The 17,844-nt window shown below is 28.0% G+C and overlaps 1 protein-coding gene across 1 annotated transcript; it reads left to right on the top strand.

Annotated features, from left to right (window-relative positions):
* Nucleotides 1-9,693: 9,693 nt before the first annotated feature.
* Nucleotides 9,694-13,151, top strand: LOC124844736 (protein NRT1/ PTR FAMILY 4.6-like). Its single transcript, XM_047321730.2, has 5 exons — nucleotides 9,694-9,830; nucleotides 9,950-10,052; nucleotides 10,260-10,477; nucleotides 11,217-11,657; nucleotides 11,978-13,151. Exons 1-5 carry the CDS (start codon nucleotides 9,828-9,830, stop codon nucleotides 12,947-12,949), a joined length of 1,737 nt encoding a protein of 578 aa, XP_047177686.1. The 5' UTR covers nucleotides 9,694-9,827; the 3' UTR covers nucleotides 12,950-13,151.
* Nucleotides 13,152-17,844: the final 4,693 nt, after the last annotated feature.

The raw sequence follows: 17,844 nt of genomic DNA on the forward strand, positions 1-17,844 counted from the left end.
GAAATTCGAAGAAATAAAATGAGAGCGGTATTAATTTAAGAAATAGAATAGTGAGTTTTCCAATTGAAAAGGAGGGTGAATTTAAACTTTTTATTGCGAGTATAAAAGGAAGATGCATAATGTATTAAAACACTTTCATCCAATCCATATATTAATTCGAGTTTACGGGTAGATCTAATCCAAATAATACATCCTATAGTTTACAGATAATCATATTCTTTTAAGTGTGCAGTCACCGATTCAATTCACATGTCTAAGGGTACATGTATGAAAAAAATTAATATTTTTAAAAGCTTGATCCTTTCAACGAATCTTATTATTCCCAAAGTCTAATCTATTATTTCCACAGTCAGAGGATATCCCAAGTTTAAAAAAAGTATACACTAAATTATTAAATTTAATAGTAACAAACATTATAAAATCCTTCTGCTAACACGAAGATTAAGCTGTGACTTTAAGATTAACCATAAATTAGAATGCATGAAGGAAAGAAGTGTGAGTGATATATGGTTTCACTTATATGAGAAGTGGAATTGGAGTGTAGCAGAGATAATGAAAGAAGAAAATATTCATGAGTTTTGTGTAGATCGAGTCGCTTTCTTAGGGCAAGAAAAAGGACAAAAAGAATTAAAAAATGTATATAATTATTTATTTTGTTGGAAAAAGAAAGATTTGTTTAATAATAAAGATGAATTTGGAGGCAGAGAGAGAGAGATGTAAAGAAGTGTGGAGGAATAGAAGATGGTGACGTATTTTGTGGGGTCTGATATGAAATTATAATAGTTTTGTGTTAAACTTTGACTTTTTTATCTCACCTGCTTCCTTCACTGTCCTTTCCACTTTTCCACGCCTCATTGGGCCACCTTCACAGGCCCAGGATCCACCATGTCATTTCAATTTCATATTATAACAATATTTAACCCTCCCAGCTTCAAATTAATATAATTAATAAATCAAAACCAACACATTTTTTTAATTCTTCGCACATCATCATCATAATAATTATAATAAATTTTGCCACGAGAATATCAATCACATTTTTTGATATTTACGGTGGGTGGGTGTGTATGTATTCCCTTTCAAATAGAACCCTTTGCTGCATTTCATTCTTAATTTCATTTTCCAACACGTGATTTTCACTATTTTTAACTTCGTCAACGAGGAAATAAACCAACAACATGGTGGAGAAACAAATTATATTGGACTGCTTTTGAAAATATTAAAAAGGCTTCGAGTGTTTCTCCCTGTACCATCTAACTTTTATTTTTTACCTCACATTTTAAAAATACCCTTCTTTGAAATTTGTTGAAGAAAAAAAAGTGAAGTGTAGAATTTTTTTGAAGCGTAGAGAATAGTTTTGAAATTTTAAAAAAATTTGGGAGTGCGGAAAGAAATGTGAGATGGCGTAAGGAGAAAAGCCTGTTCCACTTTTCTTTTTCTTTCTCCCGTCTTGATTGCAAATATTTAAGGATTTTTCTTCCTGCACTCCCGTAATTACGAACTGCACCTCTAGAATTTATGAAACATGATTCCCAAAACATATGAGATATATATTCTGGAATGAGTTTTTCAGAACAAAATTTTTGAAACATATGAGACACATCCTAGAATGATTTTTATGGAAGAAGCTTATAAGAATATATGAGATATATGTTCTGGAAATGGATTTTCGAAAGAAGCTTTTTATAATAATTGTGATACTTTCCAAAACGAAATATACTATAAGTAAAATGAAATTTAAAAATTTATACTTAAATAAAAATAAAAGTTAGCACACTGTTATTAGCCATGAGTCTTGTTACATTTCTTCGCATTCTCATTTTGCAGCAACCCGAATTTTTATGCATTAATTTCTCCAATTTTATGTTTTCTAATGGGAATATTTCCCTACTCTATAAATCGCGAGTTTATAAATTTTTTCACTATGAATATATCTATCATTAAATTAACTTTATTGAACAAGATGTTTAAACAAGCTTCTTCAAAAATAAATATAGTTCTTTGCACTCAAGTTAGAATAAATTAAAGATTATACGAGAAAACTTCCAGTAATTAATTTCTGTATAAATTAATTTTAATATTAATAAGTTAATTTTATCATTTTTCTCATGTAAGAACGTTTTATGAATAATTCTTTCAAATATATGCGCGAATCCATAAACTTAATCATAATGAAAAATATTTATAAAAAAAAACGATTTAGGTGTAATCAATTTGTATACCTGTAATATTTTCAAATTTGCTTTTAGATTTAATTAATTAACTTATGAATTACAACGTTGTATTTAAAAATAGTAATGGTAAATGATTAATTTTACTATTCTTTTTGGGTATATTTGAGAGGATTTTAAAAAAAAGTTTAACATTTCACTTTTAAAACTTATCAAAATTTTGTTTTTTTAGTCTATAAACATTTTATTAACATACTTTATCTCTATTACTTATTTTATTCTTTATTAGACTATTGATGGATGATAAAATAGTTATGCAGGTTGCTACATTCTTGAAGTATAAAAGAATTATTTACTAATGTATAATTTGTTTCTCTTTATACTCTTATACATGTAATATTATATCTTATCATGTTAAAATACAAATATTATTTACCAAAGGAAAAACACATACAATGAGTTAACTTTTCAATAAAAATATTGTCTAAAGTCTTGAATAATATACATAAATATTATATAAAATTATCATCATTTTTATTGCACCACTCAACATTCTTATATAATATTAATAAAAGATAGCTTTTAGAATATTGTATTAATGTCTTAGTTTTCATTCTTACTTGATTATCATATTTTTACTATCTTCAATTTCAACCCAAAAATCAACATATAAGGTTAACTCCTAAATCTTTCACCTAAGCACAAGTGACATAATTTACCAGATGATATCTTTAACTATATAACTTAAATTATCATTAAACGTTTAGATATATTAATTATATAATTCAATACTTACCCTATATATTACAATGTAACGACACTGCTTTATAACTAGGTCAATTTTTACTAACTAATAAACTGCATCATTTATAATGTATATATAACATTCATAAACATAGGAATAATAAATAAAATTTAAGTTTCTTTTAGAAATGAATTAAGTGAAGTTTGCGTAGTAATTTTCACTGAAAAAAGTAATGAAAAAATTGCTTTTTCTCAACAAAATCATGGTAGAAACTCTTCCTCATAACCGTGTCTTTAATATGCTAAGTAATTTATACGGATATCCTACGTATAAAAACCTAGTATTTTTACTCAGCTTAAAACTTTTTGAATAAAAAATATTTTTTTATAATTTAAATAAAAACGAAAATTTATTTCCAATTGAACTAAACTAGTTTTCTTTCGATTCAAAACTTGTATCTTCAACATTACTTAAAATATACTTGTTTTTAATTGAATTGAATTTAAACACTCAATCTATTAAATATCAAATACATTCAACTCCAATTCTAACTGTCACAACATAATAAAAATACATTCAACAAGACATTAAAATAATTAATCTTAATCCCACAAACTCCAAAGATTTATTAAATCTCATAAGTTCATAATTTTGTTCACACGTGTAATTACAACTCAAATCCAACAACCTTCCTACTGCACAATTTATTTTTCGTTTTCAAACAAATACTAATATTCATTTCTAATTTCAAATCAAGCAAATATCACAATAATACAATCATACATATCCATTCTAAAGTTTATATCCAAATCAACATATATTCTAAAAATGTATATTTATCTTCCAATAAAATAGATAGAGTTATTTTTTTCTTTCTTTAATTGTTGTATTTCTTTTAATATATTTTTTTAAATAAAGAAAGTCCTAAATTACTTTAAAAAAGTATGATTCACAAAAAAAACATGTCATAATAAATCTAAACTAAAAATAATATTTATTTTCTACTTAGATCACACGTGCATTCTAGCTAATCCCACATGCGGTGATATAAAAAAAACCCCAGGAGTTTAAATGAAAAGGAAAACTTTCCTAAAAGAAAATATAATTAAATAATATCCTAAGTTCTGTTATACCCAATAAAAAAAAAGGAAAAATAATTACCTCAAAATATTAGAGAAAAACGAAAATTGTATATTTAAAAGATATAAACTATTTTGAATGATTGAATAGTAGATTAATTTTATTAAACATATAACCTTATAATAATAAAATATTTATTTTCATTTAACTTGAATTCTTTTCCTTTAAAACCTTAAAACAAACCATTGTTTGAAGGTATATTTTAATCTCTCATTAACTGATGCAAATGTAAAATGCGACATTCATATATGAATCATTCGATTTTTTTTATGATGTGACTAATTATTACGAGAGCTTATGTTGCGTAATGATATATAACATTCTTAATAATAGAAGCCAAAACAACTAAAAGAGATACGTACAGGAAAGTGGTCACGAACAAAGTAAAAAATTTAAGCATAAGAAAGATATTAAACTTAATGGTTTCAGAGGCAAAATATAAGCGTAAGTATTAGAGTATTATAAACGACATCCATTTTTATCTCTAACAATATTTATTTTTCTCTTAATATTATTTTTAAAATAAATTAATAACATATATTTGGAAAGAATATAATAAAGTAAGTTTGTGTTGATGAAAAGTTATTTAGAGTAACGTAGACGTGAGTGGTCCAGATGAGAATGTGGGAGAAAGTTCTAGTAGAAGTGAGTTGAAGCTCCTTAGCCTTTATAGCTAGGGCTAGCCATGGTTGAATTTGGTTGCTTGAAATGAAATTCACATTAGTGTTGCTACAGAAGACACAATTCGACAGATGAATGTGGTTAGTCACATGATCACAACAGATATGAAATTAAAACCATCTTCTCAATAGAAACTCCCTACTTCATACGAAATTACCAAAAAAAAAAAGGAAGAGAAAAATCTTGCGTACCCATTTATCTAACCAATATTCTATCTTCTTTTTCAGTCAACAATACAATACTTTTTTTTTTTGGTTTCGGTTACATATTCTTCACAATTTACAATTTGTTCTTTCTTGCTGTTCGGTCTCGTTCTTTGTGTCTCTTGTTTGCTCGTCCGCTCAGGAATGTATCTGTTAAAGACCCTCCGATGTCAAAGTCAGTAGTTGAACCATTCGGTAATTCAATATGACAATGACAGTAATAAATGCACAATTAATGCCTTCAACTACCTCTTACCTTTGATTTATATTTATAGTTTTTGAGCATCAGCTTAGGATTAGCGATATTTTAATCTCGGTCCAATCCCGATCCAATACCCTTAAACACAATTTACCTTAATCTCTTTAAAATTAATCATTTATACTTGTGAGACCAGTCGTCCCTACTGACGTCTTTATGGACTTTGATGGTCGTCTGATCATATGAAGTTGTGAACTTTGATGACTGTCCGTCTAATTCATATTAATAAATTTTGATACTATCTTAAAAAAATTAACTTTAATATAGCCTATTTTCACACACATACGACCAAAAAAACAGTTATGTTTGGAATGTTATTTATAGATGAGATATGAAATAGACTTACTAAGATCCTAAGTGAATAGCACTAGTTTGTGGAAGAGAAAAGTGAAAATTGTTAGTGCAGTCCTGGAATGTTCTACTGGTAAGAAGATGATTATTGTACCCAACGTGTGTAAAATCCCAATGTCATAGCTCTTTCAATGGACCACATCTCTCCAAGACATATCTGAAAAGACCGTTGAATTCAAAACCATCCCACCATGGACCAAAATATTAACTCACCGTCTTCATATTCATCTCCCTCTTTCCCACTTTATAACCTATGTAACGAAACACACATTATACACGTTACAAGAATAAAATAATTATAAAGAATAAACTTTTATAATTTAAAAGAAAATAAATATCAAATGAATGTAAAAAAGTTAAATTTATGTGTGTTAAAATATTATTTGTGTTATAACTCACTCTATATCCTTAAACTTGTATACGTTAAAATCATCGGATGATTCTCGTAATTATACTTGAATCTCAATCAAGTTTTCACGTTTTAAGTATTTTCAATTAGGTTATTATTTTTTAGAATCTGATGCAATTTGACCTTTTTTTATTAGTATAATATTGATGACATTAGTTTGTAGTTTTTTGATTTTTTTTTCAATTTTTTTTAATTTTAAAAAGAACATTGTCACGTGTCAAATGAGGATCATGACATGTGACAGAGATAGTGTGATGTGTCAGTGTTGAAGAAGTGTTATATGAAAAATCTCAATTTAATTCTTTGATTTGTGTTTTGTCTCAATCAAGTTTTAATTTTAAAAAAATTGAGTAATTTCATCCGTCTTCAAATTAAGACCAAATTTAGCTTTTATAGAGATTATAATAATATTTTCATTAAAATTGATATTTTTATTAAATATTTTTAATAATATTAAATTTATTTAAATTTATATTTTACATTTAATTTTATTTAAATTTTGTTTTGAATATTTATATATTAATAATTTTTATACAAATGTTAGAGTTGTTTTAAAACTAAAAATATTATAAATTCAAATATAAAATTTTAAAATATTTTTATATCAATTTAAAATAAATATATTTAAAATTTAAATAAAATTCAATGTAAAATACTAAAATTTAAAAACAAAATTTAAATAAACTTAATCTTATTAAAAATATTAATAAAAATATCAATTTTAATAAAAACATCATTATAATAATTATAACATGTATTAGAGGTGGCAAAATTGGCCAATTTGACCGTTTAACCTTGACCTGATATTATGCGGCCAAAAATGTCTGAGATGAAAAGTTAAATTTTAATGAAAATATCATTATACATCTATATAAAAATTAAATTTGGTTTGGAGAGGGATGAAATTGTTTCAATTTTAAAAAAAATTAAGATTAAATTAAGACAAAATACAAATAAAAAGATTAAATTAAGATTTTTCATATGACACTTTCACAGACAATGATACATGACATTTTCCCAAACAATGACACGTGACACTTTCACTGTCATGTCACACTATCTCTACCACGTGATAGAAACCTCATTTGACATGAAATAATTTTTTGTTTTGAAAAAAAAATAAATTAAAAAAACTACAAACTAACATATGACACCGAGTTAAGGAAAATAACTAAATTACATCAATTTTTTAAAAAATAAGATCATATAAGGATTTTAACCAACTCATATATCAACATCACACTTTGCTCCATTGCACCCCATTAACACTCAAATTATTGAATTTGTTCAGTTTGAAAGGAACATGAAATAGTTTTTCATAAGTTTTTATTTATAATGTTTTCGATTTTTAAAGAGATTCAACTCGCATGCAACCATTATGTACTTTTCACGAACCTTATATTATTTATTTCTCTCATGACTTTTTCTAACCCATAATTAACTCCTAATCACATCAATTTGTTTTAGTCATAAAGCATATTTAATCCTCTCTCTTTTTTTTTCATTTTATTTTAGAATACGAAGTTGGAAAAAAAATGTTATTAAGGAGAGAACACAGAATTAAAGCATTGAAGTTGAAAACATACAAACTAAATATATGGTAATTTTGCTACAATCTCGAACTTGCCAGTGCTCATATATATATTCTCATTTTCAACTCAACTAACACAAAAGAGATAAAGGGCTTGCTTGGAGAACACAACTTTTGCCTTTTTGCACATGCTAATTTGCAACAATTATGATATACGAATTGCAATATTCGTTGTGTAATGCTATACTAAATCATGAAGTGGAGCTTTTGTTACCCATAAACGCAGAAATGGCAAGTTGAAGATGCGAACGTGGACTTGATCTGCTATACCTACCCCGTTTTATCCAGAGTCACAACTTTGAACAGAAAACTGTGTAGAGTATATGAAATAAATACGACAATTAGTCCCCACGTAAAAGAAGATAGAAGCATACCCTCATGCTGGCTTTGAATAATTATGGTGGGCTCTCACCTCTCAATTTTTCACACTTCCTATCACAGGGGCAACCTTATACAACCAACGATTGGTTCCTATAATCCTATTTCCTGTCACCAAAATATTGACACTTCCTTAATTCAATGCTCTCCCAATTACAAACTGTATTTTCACTTTAGATATTCTTTTTCATTCCAATTCATGTATATATGAATAGTTCATCATAGATTATGGTAGTTTCTCAAAATCAAATGTTTATGAAAACACTTTAAATATAACTGAGTTTTTCTATCCCTTTTTCTTCTATTTTTTTACCCTTTTTATAAGAAGCAAACTTGGCTTAAGATAACCCTTTTTATCACCTTTGTGACTAAATCCTGACTTAAGATCAGCTCATCCAAAAGTGAGCACTTTCCACTCCCATCCACGGCAATTCATCCTCTCTTACATTAATGAAAGGAAAAGTTAAGGAGAATATCTAATTCATATACAAAATTTTAGGTATTTTAAAAAGTTAATACTAATATATATATATATATGTTTGTAATGTGTATATATATACTAATATATACACAGTAGCAATGAAAGGGAATTGAGTTAAATGATGGCACAAGGGTGTATACGGAGGCATTGTTATGGGGATCATGGCCACACAAGTTGGAGATGGCATTGACCAAACAGCCATACACAGTACTCTCTTCCCACCCACATCCACATATTTTTATGATCAAAGAAAGAGGGACCCCAAAGGTGGCCATAAAGGATACTTAAATACATACTCTAACCATCATTCAATATAATTGGTTGCTACTTACCACTGTTCTAAATCTAATGCCCCTTAGAGAAGATCCACACACACCTTGAAAGCAATCTCAAGGAGTTAAAATCAGACAAAACTCACATGACCTGAACAAGCCTCCGTTGGCCTGGCTTGCTACAAACAAATGCCAGTCACAATCAAACTCAAACAGTGAGAGTTTTCAAGATTGCTTTTCAAAAATGGTCCCCTTATTTTTCTACTGGCCAGGAAAGGTTGTACATAGGATAGTTTAAGAGATATAGTGAAGTTGGAAAATCATTCATCTTTTGAGATTAGCATAAAGACACAGTGGACTTATAGCCACTATGTGGACGAATCATGGGTGCTTGTGGGAGTAAGAGGGGTGTGGGACATGTTTGAGAAAAACTTCTCCCTAACTTTACCTTCACGCTCACCATCATGCAACTATGACCTTTTTGTCAAATAATGTTGCCCACTTGTTATTTTTCATTTCTCTCAGATTGTGGTGCCCTAATGTCCATGCCTTGCTAAATATGATGACACTTCAACTTCAACTTCAACGCACTGCATGGTTTGTTCATGCAATTATCTACCGCCACCTTTATAAAATTCCCAACATGCATAACCAACATCTCCGGTTTTTAAATTTTTAATTTAGTTGGATTCATTACCATCGTTATCGTTTCCATTTATGTATAACCTTATCTTTTCAATAAGCAACTAAACAATTAACAGGAAACATATAGAAGAAATGAGAACATTCAAAACAAATATAGGTCCAAAAGTTGGTTACTGATTAACCAGAGAGAAACATTATTTCCCAGCATCGCCTCCTGTAGAAATTAAAGGAACCAACAAAGACAAAGTAACGGTAGAAACAGTCAACATCAACATTAATGCAATGCGAAAGGATCCAGGAGAATGAATGGTTGCTTTCATATAGTCTAGACCTTTCCTCTTCTATCAGAAATTCCATTTCCCCCGCTATAAATGCGATTCTGTTCACCACTTCCTACAAAGTGTTCTTCATCAAGTATTCTGCCACCATCATCCCAATCTCTCCTTCATAACCATATTGAAGAATAAGATAAATACAGGATATAACTGTTCAAGTTAGGAGATGGTATATAAATTAAACTTTCATATATAATTTCCACTATGGTTTCTTTCGTTGTTTATCTTAGTTTTTAGTAGCACTACTTTCTTTAGTTGGTTTTAACACCACCGAGAAAACTGTCCCAGGAAGAAGCACAGATGCCTGTTTGGGAAGGGTATGTGGATTGGAGGAAAAAGCCAGCGATCAAAGGTCGTCATGGTGGCATGCTTGCAGCTTCCTTTGTTTTAGGTAAGTACTGTCTGGCGACAGTTTTCATGTTTTTCTCATTTTCTAACAACAATGTTGATATAAGTAACTGGAAGCCACGAAATCTTTTCGCTACGTATACTTCTTTTAACTTTATACTGTTTAATCGTTTTTCTCCTTCACAAAATTTTCCATATTGTTTTTCGTATGCATAACATGTTTGTAACTTTCCCAAATGACAAACCCCAGCTGCGGAGGTGTTGGAGAACCTAGCATATCTTGCCAATGCAAGCAACCTTGTTTTATATCTGTCCAAGTTTATGCACTTTTCACCATCCACCTCTGCCAACATTGTCACTGAGTTCATGGGCACATCCTTTCTCCTTGCTATTCTTGGCGGGTTTCTGGCTGATGCCTTTATCACTACTTATTCCATCTATCTCATAAGTGCTGCTATAGAATTCATGGTAAGTTCTCATCGTAATATCTAAGCTTCTATCTTTGGTGTTGGTGTCTATGTAAGTTACGCCACTATAAATTTGAATGTCACCACGTCTCAATGATAAAAAGTGAAAAAAGAAAAGAGAAGCTAAACTTATGTTGAAAGCCAGGAATGAGAAATTTTAACCACCTGTACTTTGTACTTGGGTAGGTAATCACCCTTTACTGTAATAAATAATAACATTGATTACTATCAAGAGGAAAACCACATACTCAGGATTTTGGTAGACTTTTACTCATGCAGTACAGTACTGGTATAAAGGGACCATTTTTCCATCCTCAATCAACTCAAATATTAAGGTGACAGGAAGAAGAAAGACAAAAGAAGCATGACCATCATCATTTATTGCCATTAGATGCTGGTGCACCAAACAGGAAGCAAGATTCGATTATGCTTAATCTTCTAATAACCAGATTCTGAGTCACTGTATGACTATTCCTCCGTGTAAAACAGTTATCAAGTGAAACTCCAATAAGCCAATTTTTCAAAATAACTTTTCTTCATATCAGCACGTATCAGACTTCAAAACAGCAAATGAAACAACTTTTTTTCCAAAGAAGCATGGAATATGTTAAGTTGAATGAAGTCCTCAAATAATTGAGCTAATTAGGAAAATTGTATAACAAGCATTTTCATGCAGTTAACAAGATTATAATCACTATACTAGATCATAAAATTTAACAGTGGATTGTTTGATGACACAGGGCTTACTAATGCTCACGATACAAGCACACAAGCCATCACTGAAACCACCAAACTGCGTTATGGGAATCACCGACAATCCATGCCATAAAATTTATGGTGGGGACTCAGTTATGCTATTCGCAGGCCTCTATCTAGTGGCTCTGGGCGTAGGGGGTATAAAAGGTTCACTTCCTCCTCATGGGGCTGAGCAGTTTGATGAGAATACCCCAGAGGGAAGGAAGCAGAGATCTGCATTTTTCAATTACTTTGTTTTCAGCCTGTCATGTGGAGCATTAATTGCAGTAACTTTTGTGGTATGGATCGAAGACAATAAGGGATGGCAGTGGGGTTTAGGAGTCTCAACTGCTTCAATACTTCTCTCCATCCCAGTTTTTCTTCTTGGTTCACCCAAGTACAGGACCAAGATTCCAACGGGAAGCCCCATTACATCCATGTTCAAGGTATACTTAAGAATAAGTAGGTTACACTAATCATTTTGTCGTTATAGTTTTCTTCTATTTCATCTTTTCCTTACACAGTAAGCTCAAAGTTACCCAAGACTTAAGCTTTGGTCATGACTCACTACAGAAAACTTTCTGCTGTACACAACTACAACACCCAACAAAAAAGTTGTCCAGGAATTGAAAGTAATTGTTTTCTCAGTCAGGAACTAAAAATTAAAATAACACACCAAATTTATTCAACCGAATAAATAACAGGTACTAAAAGTTTTCTAGTCAAAATAAAATGCTAAACAATCTGTTTGGAATTTGCTGTGAAGGTTCTTGTTGCAGCAATATGCAACAGCTGCAAATCCAGGAATTCGAGCAATGTTGTTATAAGCATGGCCACAAGTCCGTTGCATACAACTGAAAGGGAAGATGGAGAAGAATGTAAGACCAGAAAAGAGGTTGTAGGCCAAAGTCTAACAGAGAGCCTTAAATTCCTTAACAAAGCAGTGATAGAACCAGTTCACCCAATGTTAGAGTGTACAGTGAAGGAAGTGGAAGAGGTGAAGATTGTGATAAGGATTCTTCCCATATTTATGTCCACCATAATGCTAAACTGTTGCCTAGCTCAGCTATCTACCTTCTCAGTCCACCAGTCAGCCACTATGAACACCATGCTTGGTTCCTTCAAGGTCCCACCAGCTTCTCTACCAGTGTTCCCAGTCGTCTTCATCATGATCCTTGCCCCACTCTACAACCACATCATTGTTCCATTTGCTAGAAAAACAACCAACACCGAAATGGGGATCACACATCTACAAAGAATAGGGACAGGCCTATTCCTTTCCATTGTGGCAATGGCTGTGGCAGCTTTGGTGGAAACCAAGAGAAAGAAAACAGCTGCAAAGTTTGGTTTGTTGGACACAACCAAACCCCTCCCAATAACATTCCTTTGGGTGGCCTTACAATACATTTTTCTAGGCTCAGCTGATCTTTTCACTTTGGCTGGCATGATGGAGTTCTTCTTCACAGAGGCACCATGGAGCATGAGGTCCTTGGCAACAGCACTGTCATGGGCCTCACTGGCCATGGGGTACTTCCTCAGCACAGTTCTTGTGTCCACCATCAACAAGGTCACAGGAGCTTTTGGACATACACCATGGCTTTTGGGTGCCAACTTGAATCATTATCATCTTGAGAGGTTTTACTGGTTGATGTGTGTTCTCAGTGTACTCAACTTCGTTCATTTTCTCTTCTGGGCCAATTCCTATAAATACAAACACCCAGCAAAGCCTGGATACTAGCTAGAACACACCTACGTACATACATATATACTGCTTCTTGTAACTTGATAACTTCCTTCCTATTTTCTGGTCGCCCCCAATGACGAAATAATTAGCAGTTTCAGAATTTACCTTTATCATGTCCATGCATACACCAATGTTGGTTCCACTCTACTATTTGTACCCACTTTTAATTTTAAATAAAGTAATCCATTGCCCGTTATGAATGTGATGATATCGTCAGAATCAAAGCTAAATTTTATATTCTCCTTTCAACTGTTCTCATTTTAACTACTTGGACATCTAATGATGAAGTAAAATGGTTTAAGGAAAACCCATGGTGGAGCTAACAGTTTGCATCATTTCTGCAATATTTGAATTTGGTTGTGGATATTATAAAAAACAAATTAAATATATTTTTATTTCTTCAACGAAATTAGAAATAAATTTTATTTTAAACTTTAATATATATTTTAATTTTCAAACTTAAAATCTAATATATATAATTTTTTTAATTTAATTATGTTAAACTTTTTTGACATCACAAATATATTTTGGAATCACATTATAATTTTTTTTGTTGAAATTAAAGTAGAAAGTGCAAATAATTTAAATATTATTGTAAAACTCATTTGATATATAAATAAATTTAACATAATTGAGATAAAAAAGACTATATTTATTTATTTTTAAAATTTTAAACTAAAATATATTAAAATTAAGACAAATTTCAATTTTACTTTAAAGTTGAAGAATTAAAAATATATTTAAACTTAAAAAAATAGAATAAAAGAAAGTTAATATTTTGTTGTTTAAACATTTTAATTTTATGCTGAAATGAAAAAAAATACATCCCACACTCTCAAAACTAACGAGGGAAAATATAAGCTTCAGTTTATAAAATCAGATAATGCTTTTAATACAGAACAATAGACTCCATTTTATTTCTTCATCAAATCTATCCCAAAGATAGCAGACTCTGCTAGTTTTTTTCTTTTTGTATGTTTTTAAATTAAAAAGTTATATAAATTTAAAATAAGCAAAATATATAAAAAAAATTAATATAATTTTATAATTTTTTAAAAATAAAAAAGGTATAAAATTTAAATTTTGAAATTAAAATTAAAATTAGATAATTATTTGTTGTAGTTATTAGAAAAAAAAATTACTTAGTAAAATAAGTTTAGTTTTGAAAATAAGTTAGTAATAGATGTCTAATAAACAAAGAAAAAGAATAAGATGAATTAAGGGAATTGATCATTTGAATTAAATTTGGCAAATGTATATTTATATAGTTGAAATAATTTAATTTGTTCAAATTTTAATGTAATTTGTTATAAAAATAAAATTAAATAATAAGCTTGTTATAAGTGAAATTATATGAAAAGTAAAATAAAAGTTAAATATATAATTACAATTACATTTAAACATAATTAAAGACGAGATGTAGACGTTCTAATGTTCAGACATGTTTTTTTTTGTATTCTAATGTTTGGTACTATAAACATTTTTTAACCAACTATGATGTTTTCTTAAATCCATATATGATCTTATATTACTTGATTTAAGTTTGTCATTTGATATTCTTTTCATGTACTATTTGGTAGACTAATAATAATTGTTTTATTGGATTTTCGTTTTATTGTTTTTTTTCTTGTAATTTTAATTTTTAAGTTTATTTTTATTTCCTATTTATTATTTTTTTTTACTTTCTATTTTTATTTTCTTCTCTTTTTTTTTAAATCTTTTATCTCACCTTTTTTATTTGCATCCGAATTTTGAAGTTTTTTTTTTAATTTTATTTACTTGAATAAAATTAGATATTGATACTTACAAATCAAGTTACAACTAAACCAATTTTTACTTATTTTATTATTTTTAACTCAATTTATTTAAATAGAAAATTATCTTTTAAAATACACATTCATTATAAATTTGTTTCATTTTCTTACCTCATCATCAAGTCATGTTAAGTTTAGAATATAATATTTTACTCATTATTACATCTATACGTTCATATTTATGTTTTAAAATTCAAAATTTTAATGAGATTCTTATATTTAAATAGTTGATTTAATTAGAATTTGTGATCATTGAATTTATTGATTTGAGAATTAAATAAGCTTAAAATGTGATTTTTAATTACATAAGTTGGATTAATTTATTTGTGCAGCTAAAGTTATAATTTTATTCATTTAAATTGTATTTAGAGAAAATTTCAAGAGCTTTTTTACAATTTTAGAAAATTAAGAAGCACATAAATGAAATTTCAGAAATCATTCAATTAACATTTAAAGATAATTAATTTAATTTGAAAATATCAACTGAAAATACCTATCAAATATTAAATCTGTTGCATATTTGAATTATATAAGATATAGGATAAAAGATCTTATTAACAGAATATTCATAATCTAAGTTCAATCAAGCCTATATAAAGAGACCCAATGGAAGCAAAAATCAGAACTCATTTATTTACTCAGACTCCTTCACTAGAAACAATCATCCACCACTCCTCTCACTCTTATTTTACCATGTATTCTACTTCATTCATGGAGGAAGAAGCTTCTAGGGCTATTCCACTATAATTGCGTTATGGATTATGAGGTTAAGTTGAATTAATGTATTGTTTCTTTTGATTATTGATTTGAATTATTCTTCTTATATGTTTTTCATCTCTCAATCATATTAAAAGTAATGATTTTTGAATCATCAGGTGTTTGAATATACATGCAAATTAGTTCCAAGGGTTTCTAGGTTTGATTGAGAATTTAGTTTGATTGAAATTTTTAATTTTGCTACTAATTGAAGATGTAGTTTGATTGGTGATAAGAATTTCAACTATAATTAATTGAGAATTTATTTTGATTAATTAACTTTTAATTTGGTTAAGATATTTAAGAATAAACATTATTAAACACAATAGGATTTGATTGAGAATGTACTTTGATTGAATTCACTGTGAATTACATTCTCAATCAAATTTTATTGTGTTTAATCCTTTGAACTCATGATTAATATGCATGTAGATTCAAATACCTTTTAATATGATTGAAAGATGAAAAACATAAAAGAAGAATAACTCAAATCAATAATCAAAAGAAACAAATACATTAATTCAACTTAACCTCATAATTCATAATGAAATTACAGTAGAATAGCCTTAGAAGCTTAGCCCTCCATGAATGGAGTAGAATATATGGTAAAATAAAAGTGAGATGAATGGTGGATGATTGCTTCGGGTAGAGGAGTCTGAGTGAATGAATGAATTCCGATTTCTGTCTTTCTAAGTCTCTTTATATAGGTTTGATTGAGTTTAGACTCTCAATAAGATCTTTTATCTTATATCTTTTGTTTACACAATCCAACCATAAATATAAATATTATTTCATTTTATATACATATAATATTTTTTAAAAAAAATTCACCTTTTCTTTTAAATAAAAAAAGAAATTAAAAAATTATACTTGAACAATAAAATGATCTAATTTGAAAAAAGAAGTGTTTAGTCTACTCACTTCAATAAAATTAAAAAATAATCTAAAAAAATAGATTATAATACTTTGGATATAACCATATGCTAAAAAGAATATATATATATATATATATATATATATATATATATTATTTTTTAAGTAATTTATTATATACAAGATTCACCTTTTCTCGTATTCATATTTTTTTCTATTTTATTCTTTGATAAATATTTTTTTAAATTAAAATAATTATTTTATCGATTTTTTCTTTAAAGTGATATTTTTTAAATTTAATTATTTTTCTGTTTAAATTTTTTAAATGAATTTTAAATTAAAATAAATATTTATAATAAAAAAATATCTATAAAGTTAATAAAATTGTACAGATTATTTATATTTATTTCTAAAATTATAATTTTATTATTTTTTTATCATAAAGATGTGAAACGTGGTTTTACTAGTTATTGATGACAACGATTTTTGTGAGTTAAAAAGAAGAACATGATTGAATATTTACTAATTATGTTTTTTTTCTTGACTTAGACATTTAATTTTTAAAAAAATAGGAAAATTTCAAATGTTAACATTGTTCTTTTAATTATATATGTGGTTGACAATCATGATAAATACTTTTAAATGCAATAGATAATAAAACGAATCTTTTAACTCACTATCAAGAACTTGGATTTGATCACTCATTCACAATTAATGTATCAGTGAATGTGTTTGAATTGACCAAAGTATTTCATTAGAATCCTTCAAGGATTTTAAAATGGTGTGAAAATAGGTATTCGAGAATAAGCACTTCAAAAAATTATGTAATAATGAAACCGAACTCCTACTGCAATGAAGGAGACATAATTTTGTGATACATTAAGTTGCATTTATAAAATATCCTATAATTTAAAAATACTTAAATTTCAGTGCAATTATTTAATTTTTATTTTGCTTCATATTGATAAAAAAACACATTTAATATCAAATCAAGTCGATTAATTATACAAATATATATTTGGAAAACCTAATTTGTTATATGGTTACTTGGAATTAGGTTAGCAAATGAAAAACTTACATAATATTAATCTAAAACAAATCCAATAACTTAGTATATTTATTAAAATGTGTGTTTGATCTACCTCACTTTACAAACAAGCTTTTATTTGAACAAATTCACTTATGTAATAAAAACAAATGTTAACTCAATACGTTAAGAATTAATATATTATACTAATATCACCTGGCATTTAAGATAATTTTAAAAGTAAAAGAATATTTTTAATTTTTATATTTTAAAAAATATAATATATAAAGTTTAAGACTTTAAAATTCACAATTAATAATTCATAATTCACATATTTATTATGATAATAAAAAATAATAAAATTATTATTATTATTATTATAAAATTAAAATGATTTTTGTAATTTTATTGTAAGCAGT

Source organism: Vigna umbellata, chromosome 1, assembly GCF_029865625.1.
Source record: "Vigna umbellata cultivar VRB3 chromosome 1, Vumbellata_1.0, whole genome shotgun sequence".
NCBI lineage: Eukaryota > Viridiplantae > Streptophyta > Magnoliopsida > Fabales > Fabaceae > Vigna > Vigna umbellata.